The 10,000-nt window shown below is 44.9% G+C and overlaps 1 protein-coding gene across 1 annotated transcript in view; it reads left to right on the forward strand.

Moving 5' to 3' along the window:
* The window catches only part of LOC139409497 (phosphatidylinositol 3-kinase regulatory subunit gamma-like), a 307,517-nt gene that overhangs the window by 167,433 nt on the left and 130,084 nt on the right, over positions 1-10,000 (forward strand). Inside the window, exons 5-6 of the mRNA XM_071154732.1 lie at positions 1-144; positions 3,148-3,233. The exon at positions 1-144 is cut by the window's left edge and continues 58 nt beyond it. Coding sequence (XP_071010833.1) covers positions 1-144; positions 3,148-3,233 — 230 coding nt within the window. The remainder of the gene's footprint in view (positions 145-3,147; positions 3,234-10,000) is intronic.

Consider the following 10,000-nt stretch of genomic DNA (forward strand, 5'->3'; position numbering starts at 1 on the left):
TGTCCCCCAGGCCAACCACCAGCTACTGGTGCACCTCACCAGACACTTGGTCAGGGTGGCCCAGAGTGGGGCTCAGAACCAGGCCAGCCCCAGGCTTCTAGGCCAGACCTTCAGTGAGGCCATCTTCAAACACTCCCACTTCTGGTAAGACTGATTGGTGCATTGGTGAAGTTGTGTGGTGCTGGAAAAAAGGTGCTATCAAGAACCTAAAATGGTTATTCGGCTGTCCTCATAGGAGAACCCTTTTCAAATCTTTTTTTGGTTCCAGGTATATCCAACAGGTATAGGAAACATATCAAGCATAGGTCTCATGCATGCTATATTCTCATATATATTCTCATATTGACATTCACAGATATATATACTGACATTCTCACATATATATACTGACATCCTCAGATATATACTGACAATCTCAGATATATATACTGACATTCTCAGATATATATACTGACATTCTCAGATATATATACTGACATTCTCATATATATATACTGACATTCTCACATATATATACTGACATCCTCAGATATATACTGACAATCTCAGATATATATACTGACATTCTCAGATATATATACTGACATTCTCAGATATATATACTGACATTCTCATATATATATACTGACAATCTCATATATATATACTGACATTCTCAGATATATATACTGACATTCTCAGATATATATACAGTGGGGAGAACAAGTATTTGAAACACTGCCGAGGTAACGAGTTCAAACAGGTGCAGTTAATACAGGTAATGAGTGGAGAACAGGAGGGCTTCTTTAAGAAAAACTAACAGGTCTGTGAGAGCCGGAATTCTTACTGGTTGGTAGGTGATCAAATACTTATGTCATGCAATAAAATGCTAATTAATTATTTAAAATCATACAATGTGATTTTCTGGATTTTTGTTTTAGATTCCGTCTCTCACAGTTGAAGTGTACCTATGATAAAAATTACAGACCTACAAAATTACAGACCTACAGATCTACATGCTTTGTAAGTAGGAAAGTAGTGTATCAAATACTTGTTCTCCCCACTGTATACTGACATTCTCAGAAACGTATAGTTTGGATTTACATTTGGTTGAGTTGTCAACTAAAGTTAATTCAACTTGAAATCAACAAAAAATGTCACCATGTCTTTTGATTTAGGTTAAAAGTTGGGTGAAAAAAATACTAAATTACTTTTTGCAAATCCAATCCGTTTTCCACGTTGATTCAACGTCATCACGCATATTGTTTTGGTTGTAATGATGTGGAAACAACGTTAATTCAAACTGTTTTTGTCCAGTGGGAAAGCATTAGCATGTTGAGTATGCTGTTTGTTCTTCGCATACACTGCCAAAGCTCACCGGGAGAATTGCTCTCCGAATTGCTCTGTATCACGCAGGAATGTCCGTTTCTGGCTTCTGTTTACAAAGAAATCTGGAATAGGAGATTACAGTCAATGAGTCAGAACTCGTGATATTTGCGTAGCCTCTTCCACTCGCTCTGTCGCTCGCCTCTGACGTCACCAGAAGGAGTGAGCGTGCTGGGCTGTCCCAGAATGCATTGCTCTCTCTGGCCCGTCGCTCTGTCAGGTTTTTTATGAAAACTTGACCCATGGTGCTCCAGCCCCCCAGCCATAACCACCAGAGAAACAGATGGAGGGAGGCCAACATAAGTCTGTTTGTCTGACCTTTCTAACATAGGATGTAACCCAAATGGCACAATAATCCCTATGTAGTGCACTACTTTTTACCAGGGCCCATAGGACTCTGATCAAAAGTAATGCACTACGTACTCTCATTTGGGACTCAGACGTAAGCTCAGTGGATTAGACCAAAGAGAGAAACGGCAGGGCAGGGAGAAGGGTCTTCTTAAAAATTTAGCGCCATGCCAGGCAGAGAACTCTGCCAAGTACTTCCAAAACCAAACAACGCAGATCATGGAGTGTATAGTAGTATATCATATACTAATAGATCATATACTAATAGTAGATCATACAGTAGTAGATCATACAGTAGTAGATCATACAGTAGTAGATCATATAGTAGTAGATCATACAGTAGTAGATCATACAGTAGTAGATCATACAGTAGTAGATCATACAGTAGTAGATCATACAGTAGTAGATCATATAGTAGTAGATCATATAGTAGTAGATCATACAGTAGTAGATCATACAGTAGTAGATCATGCAGTAGTAGATCATACAGTAGTAGATCATACAGTAGTAGATCAAACAGTTCATTAATTGCATGTTCAGAAATTATTTACAGCATGTTCATTGATTGTTTATGGTTCATTGAACAAGCATGTGAATCAGTGTTAAAACCCTTTACAATGAAGATCTGTGAAGTTATTTCGATTTTTACGAATTATCTTTGAAAGACAGTTTCTTTTTTTGCTGAGTTTATATACTGTATTCTACACCATCTACTGCATCTTGCCTATGCCTCTCGGTCATCGCTCATCCATGTATTTATATGTATATATTCTTACTCCATCCCTTTTCTTAGATTTGTGTGTATAAGGTAGTTGTTGTGAAATTGTTATATTACTTGTTAGATATTACTGCACTGTCGGAACTAGAAGCACAAGCATTTCGCTACACTCGCATTAACATCTGCTAACCATGTGTATGTGACAATACCATTTGATCTGATTTGATTTGAAAGTGTATCATGCCTCAAAAAGTCATTTTGTTTAGTCATCTTCCTCCGAGAGAGGTCCGTCACACAGCCACCACAGGACTTGAATTATAGGGAATAAGTACCTAAGTTAATCAACAGTTTCTCTGACCCAGCAGCAGGCAAAATTCAATAGAGGAGAGCGGGAGGGAGGGAAGGAGGGAACGGGTTCATACCCCAGAAACTACCACTAGAACTTGTACTAGTTTTCCAATTCCTTCAAAGAAGCTATTTTGTTTAATTTTCTAATGCAGTTCAACCATACAAATAGCTTGTATTGTTATCTGATGGATAGCATGCTCTCTCACTTTTTCACCCCTCCCCTCTTTCTCACTCTATTCAAGTGAGGTTGTAACTCTTGACTCCCCAACAACACAATGTTATGTTTATGTCAATATTTACATCAATGACTTCTTGACCTCTCTGTCCCTTCCTTTGACCTCTGACCTATCTCCCTGCCTGTCCTGCAGTGCGGACGTAAACCCAGAACACCACGTGAAGATCATGGAGGCCCTGATTGCAGCCGGGGGACTGGTGGAGATACAGGCAGCCCCAGGTAGGACACTCCCCCTTTGGATCCGACCTGCAGCACCCCCCCCCCCCCCCCCTCCCTGTGCCAACATGGTGGAGGGTCATGGACTTATACAAGTACTGTGTCACAAATGGGTTCAGATGTTCTACACAGTGCACTGCTTCTGAACAGGGTCCGCAGGAAGGCCTTCGTCTTTACATCAATAGAGAATACAGAGGTCCTCTGTATTATTCGATGTGTCTCACAATTCAGCTTCATCATGTTTCATAATATGACAGACACACCTACATATGACTGTGCAGTTTGTTGTTCCGCTACGACAACAGACCTGCCTGAGGACCTGCCTGAGGAGGACTCTGTGGGGAGAGGGAGGAAGGGGTGATGAGTGGAGAGGAAGGGTGAGAAGGGGAGAGCAAGGGTGAGAGAGTGGTGATGAGGGGAGAGGAAAGGTGAGAAGGAATCTGTGGGGAGGAGGGGAGAGGAAGGGTGATGAGGGGAGAGAGGGGTTGAGAAGGGGAGAGGAAGGGTGAGGGAGGGGTGATGAGGGGAAAGGAGGGGTGAGAAGGACTCTGGGGAGGAGGGGAGAGGGAGGAGGGGGGAGGAGGGGTAAGGAGGGGAGGGGAGAGGAGGAGTGAAGGATGAGGTCATCCAGAACTAAATATAGACGAGTCACTTTGTGGTCACCACTGTTTTATCAGTACGATGTCTGTCTGTCAGTACGATGTCTGTCTGTCAGTACGATGTCTGTCTATCAGTACGATGTGTGTCTATCAGTACGATGTCTGTCTGTCAGTACGATGTCTGTCTATCAGTACGATGTCTGTCTGTCAGTACGATGTCTGTCTGTCAGTACGATGTCTGTCTATCAGTACGATGTCTGTCTGTCAGTACGATGTCTGTCTGTCAGTACAATGTTTGTCTATCAGTACGATGTCTGTCTGTCAGTACGATGTCTGTCTGTCAGTACGATATCTGTCTATCAGTACGATGTCTGTCTGTCAGTACGATGTCTGTCTCTCAGTACGATGTCTGTCTGTCAGTACGATGTCTGTCTGTCAGTACGATGTGTGTGGGTCAGTACGATGTCTGTCTGTCAGTACGATGTGTGTGGGTCATGGGAAGAAGGCTCTGTTTGTGTGTGCTTGCTTCGGTGCAAGCATGCGTGTGCGCTCGTGTGTGTATGAGTGCGTGCTTGGGTGCGTGTGTGTGTGCTTGCGTGGGTGCGAGTTTGTGTGGCATACAGAGCGACCCAGGCCCAGCGAGAGGTCACATTTTATCTGCAGTGGCAGGATGTCTGTAGAATGGGATAGTGGTAATACTATCTAAGGACAGGCTGGTTCTAGAAGGCTCGGCAGGGTTCTGGCAGAGAGTGGACTTTCTGTATTCTGTCCTTCCTGTAAGAATCAGCCCACTGCCAGCTTGGGGTTTGTTATATCTGGTGGTTTTAATGAAAATAATTGAGCAGCTGCCCAAAGCTGGGCCATGTAGTTTATTTAACTTATGTATTTCTCACAGTGGGAAAATGACTTGGAATCCCTCTCTACCACAACCTCCAGTGGAAAAGAGCAGTTTGGTTTATGAAATGTCCTGAGCTACTGTTACAAATAGTAGCGTATAGCATAAAATAATACCATACATCTTCCTCCATTTGTTTGCTTTGCCACGAAAGCTGCGATAACTTAACGGCATCTGTGCATTTTCTCTGGCTGGTTCTCCGGTGTTTATGTAGCAGAAACAATGCCTGGAGGGTCAGCCAACCTCAGGGTAACACTGTCAGAGAAGATAATTAGACCTAAAGAGGTTGTTAGGATTGTCTTGTAACCTCTGTATAAGTTTGTGTGTGTGTGTTTTTGTGTGTGCTTGCGTGCGTGTGCATTTGCATTTGTGTGAAAGTGTCTTTGTTAGCCAGCCAGCCAACCCGACAGACAGATAGCCAGCCAGCCAGCCAGCCAACCAGACAGACAGATAGGCAGGCAGGCAGCCAGCCAACCAGACAGACAGATAGTCAGCCAGCCAGCCAACCAGACAGACAGACAGACAGACAGACAGACAGACAGACAGACAGGCGGTGGGTGGAGTACTGAATGAGGTGTTAAGGGTCAGACAGCAGGTGTGTGTTGATTATGAGGGGTGGGATTTTGGTTAAGATTATGGGGTCAGGCGGCGGGGGTGTGTGGGGGCTTGTGTTGGGGTTAAGGTTAAGGTTATGGGGTCAGGCGGTGTGTGTGGGGGCTTGTGTTGGGGTTAATGTTATGGGGTCAGTGGATACCCGTGTGTTTAAGGCCTTTACATTACAGCAGCTCTTATACCCGTGTGTTTATGGCCTTTACATTACAGCAGCTCTTATACCCGTGTGTTTATGGCCTTTACCTTACAGCAGCTCGTATACCCGTGTGTTTATGCTCTAAGTACTATAGTTACAGTGCCTTGTTAACAGTTGTAATTGGGTGTAATTGCCTAGCAATTACATAGCAATGGAGGTGAAGGTTTTGGGCATTAATAAGAAAGTGGAGTGGGGAACGCTATAATGTATTCAGCCTCCAGACAGATATTGTGGTGAAGTCCCAGTGATGCTTTAAGTGTGTGTATTGGCAGGGTTACATCACACCAACAAAGACTGCTGTCTATTTGTGATGTCTCTGACATGCAGCTCGTTTTATAACCTGTCTGACACAACCCACTAGACAAGCTCTCTGAGTGGATGGATGGAATCTCTTCAAGATCATCTTGACATTTTGCGATTGCTTGAATGACTGTCCAGTATAGCATACCGTATCTCTATATATTGTGGGGTGGCAAGGAGCCTAGTGGTTAGAGTGTTGGACTAGTAACCGAAAGGTTGCAAGATCGAATCCCTGAGCTGACAAGGTAAAAATATGTCGTTCTGCCCCTGAACAAGGCAGTTAACCCACTGTTCCTAGACCAGTTAACCCACTGTTCCTAGACCAGTTAACCCACTGTTCCTAGACCAGTTAACCCACTGTTCCTAGACCAGTTAACCCACTGTTCCTAGACCAGTTAACCCACTGTTCCCCGGTAGGCTGTCATTGAAAATAAGAATTTGTTCTTAACGGTCTTGCCTAGTAAAATAAATATTATATCGCTAGCTATGATCGTCTCTATTCTGGCAACTCAAGACAAATCATTTAAATATTTTATGTTCCCTTGCTTGTCGCAGAAGTCAAGTCCACAGATCCCTCATTTGTCAGATTGAATATGTGTCTTTGAAAGGAGCAGAGTAGCCACATAGTGTGGACAGATGCAGGTACTGTTGTCATAACTTGTCGCAGACTATTTTCCTGTGCAGCAGGAAATGCAAATTGTAGTGTATTCAATGTTTTAAAAGGCTTCTAAAGTTTGTAATTTGCATTTTAAAATGTCAGACTTGATTTATTCTAACAAAAAAATTAGCAACCCCTGCAAAAATGGCAATTAATCCACATAATAATTAACATTCCCTGTTGCTGCGGGATTATTTTCCTGCTGTGAGAAACTGGTAAAATGTTGTTTGTGGAGAGCACTTCACGGCTGTGGGGAGAAAGAGAGAGTTCAGGTTCATGCGTGAACAATTTTCTCCCCAACTGGCCCCATAATGAGCATCCCGCCGAGCTCCGGAGTCTACATTAGCCCAGGTCAAAGGTTAGACTAGCTCCCATGGGTGCACTGTTAACCCCTGAAAAGGCCCAACCAAGCCTACTGCAAATGGAGTCTTAAAATCTTACAATTACAACCTGATCTTACAATTACAACCTTTACCTGAGTGGTCAATCCTTTGTGTGTGTACATCTATGTATTTGATGGAGCAGGAGTTTTAGGCCTCAGTGGAACCCAGCTCAACCAGTCAATCTGTCAGGCATTACCATCACGCCATAATAGCGTTACCAACCAAGAAAAAATACAAACTAAGAAAACAAACTCATTCACACACAGCCTTTTTGACTCTGTTATGACTTATTTTCCCCTGCCGAAGGCACGCAACCCCTGCCCACAGCCTAGCGAATGGAACAGACAACCCCCCTCCCCCTACACATACACACAAACACACCCAACCATCCCCCTCCTCCCAGCCCCAGGCCATTTATTTGGGTCTTAATGTGTTCCAGGCAGGGAAAGTTTGTTGGTAAAACATTGCGTTTAAAGATAGATCTTGTGGGCTTGTGTTTGACTTCCCTCGTCTTGGATGACTGGGCCTGTCAGATACTGATGGATTCATTGTGGCTGTGAGCATGTTGCTCTGAAAATAAAAGAGCAAGAGAGAGGGTAAGAGAGAGAGAGAGATGGTAAGAGAGGGTAAGAGAGAGAGAGAGAAAGAGGGGGGATAAGAGAGAAGGTAAGAGAGAGAGAGAGGGAGAGAGAGAGGGTAAGAGAGAGAGGAGCGAGAGAGAGGAGAGAGAAGGAGAGAGAGAAGGTAAGAAGGGGAGAGGGTAGGAGGGGGGGTAAGAGAGAGAGAACGAGAGAAGGAAAGAGAGCGAGAGGGTAAGAGAGAGGGAGAGAGAGAGGGTAAGAGAGAAGGTAAGAGAGAGGGGGGGGGAGGGGTAAGAGAGAAGGTAAGAGAGAGAGAGGGAGAGAGAGGCAGTGAGAGAGAGAGAGAAAGAGAGAGAGGGAGAGAGAGGGTAAGCGAGTGAGGAGAGAGAGAGAGAAGGAGAGAGAGAGAGGGTAAGAGAGAGGGTAAGAGGGAGCGAGGGGGAGAGGGTAGGAGGGGGGGTAAGAGAGAGAGAATGAGAATAGGAAAGAGAGCGAGAAGGTAAGAGAGAGGGAGAGAGAGAGGGTAAGAGAGGGGGGTAAGAGAGAAGGTAAGAGAGAGAGAGGGAGAGAGAGGGTAAGCGAGAGAGGAGAGAGAGAGAAGGAGAGAGAAAGAGAGAGAGAGGGTAAGAGGGAGAGAGGGGGAGAGGGTAGGAGGGGGGTAAGAGAGAGAGAAAGAGAGAAGGAAATAGAGAGAGAGAGGGTAAGAGAGAGGGTAAGAGTGAAGGTAAGAGAGAGAGAGAGAGACGGTAAGAGAGGGTAAGAGAGAGGGGGGAATAAGAGAGAGGGTAAGAGAGAAGGTAAGAGAGAGAGAGAGGGTGAGAGAGATGGTAAGAGAGAGAGAGAGAGGGAGAGAGAGAGAGGGTAAGAGAGAGAGAGAGAGGGAGAGAGAGATGGTAAGAGAGAGAGAGAAAGAGAGAGAGAGAGAGAGAGACTGTAAAGAGAGAGAGAGGGGGTGAGAGAGATGGTAAGAGAGAGAGAGAGAGGGTAAGAGAGAGAGAGAGGGAGAGAGAGATGGTAAGAGAGGGAGAGAGAGAGAGGGTAAAAGAGAAGGTAAGAGAGAGAGGGGGGTAAGAGAGGAGGTAGGAGAGAGAGGGGGGGGGTAAGAGAGAGAGGGTAAGAGAGAGATAGAGAGATAGAGGGGGGTAAGAGAGAGGGAGTGAGGGGGTAAGAGAGAGAGGGAGAGAGAGGGTAAGAGAAAGAGAAGGACAGCGAGAGAGGGTAAGAGAGAGAGGGTGAGAGGGTAAGAGAGGGAGAGAGAGGGGGAGAGAGAGAGAGAGGGTAAGAGAGGGGGAGAGAGAGAGATGGGGAGGGTAAGAGAGAGGGAGAGAGAGAGAGAGGGAGAGAGAGGGAAAGGGGGATAGAGAGAGAGGGTAAGAGAGAGGGAAAGAGAGAGAGAGAGGGTAAGAGAGAGAGAGAGGGGGTAAGAGAGAGGGTAAGAGAGAGAGAGGGAGAGAGAGAGAGGGTAAGAGAGGGAGAGAGAGAGAGAGAGAGAGAGGGTAAGAGACAGCGAGAGAAAGAGGGGAGGACAGGAGGGTAAGAGAGAGGGAGAGAGAGGGGAGAGAGGGGGAGAGGGGGAGAGAAGGGAGGGAGAGAGAGAGAGAGAGGGATGGAAGAAAGAGACAGAGAGAGACAGAGGGTAAGAGAGAGGGAGAGAGATAGGGGAGGACGGGAGGGTACGAGAGAGGGACGGAGAGGGGGAGAGAAAGGGTAAGAGACAGTGAGAAAGTAAATGACCCTCTCTGTTTTCATATCTCCCCCTCCTTCTCTTCTGTCTCCCTCTGTGTTTATAGCAGGGTTTACAGTCAGTACCAAGTCCAATCTTTATGATGTTCTCCATTCTAGTGTGATGCTTTCCATGTCTGTAAAAAATGGGCTATGATAAAAATCTGGGGGCCATTTGCAGTAAAAAAAAGATTTACACAAAATAAAAACAAAACATCACATAAATAATGTGGGATGTGTTTAAATGAGAACCGTTTGGGTGTGACTGTGAAACGTTCCTGTAGCCAGTTAATTTGGTAATGATTATTACTCTGTACGTTTAGGCCTTTAAACTGAACTTAAGTCCACTCACCGTCAATTCAGACCAGGTCTCTGGTGTTCTCTGTTAGAGTAGAGACTGTCATGAACCCACCCAACCAAGCTATTAGTTAGTGTTATTTATCAGAGCATGTGTCCTGATGTAATTCAACAGCTGCTCTGTTTGTGTGTGTGCTCTTTTCTGGATTTTTATAATTAGTGGGTATCGGCCTAATTCTGCTCATATTTGGTGTTCTACGTTGTACACAGAGGATGTTTTGCAGAATTCTGCATGCAGAGTCTCAATTTGGTGTTTGTCCCATTTTGTGAAGTCTTGGTTGGTGAGCAGACCCCAGACCTCACAACCATAAAGGGCAATGGGCTCTATGACTGATTCAAGTATTTTTAGCCAGATCCTAATTGGAATTGAATTTTATGTTCCTTTTGATGGCATAGAGTGCCCTTCTTGCCTTGTCTCTCAGATCATTCACAGCTTTGTGGAAGTTGATGTTTAGGCCAAGGTATGT

The sequence above is a fragment of the Oncorhynchus clarkii genome, chromosome 5, assembly GCF_045791955.1.
Source record: "Oncorhynchus clarkii lewisi isolate Uvic-CL-2024 chromosome 5, UVic_Ocla_1.0, whole genome shotgun sequence".
Lineage (NCBI taxonomy): Eukaryota > Metazoa > Chordata > Actinopteri > Salmoniformes > Salmonidae > Oncorhynchus > Oncorhynchus clarkii.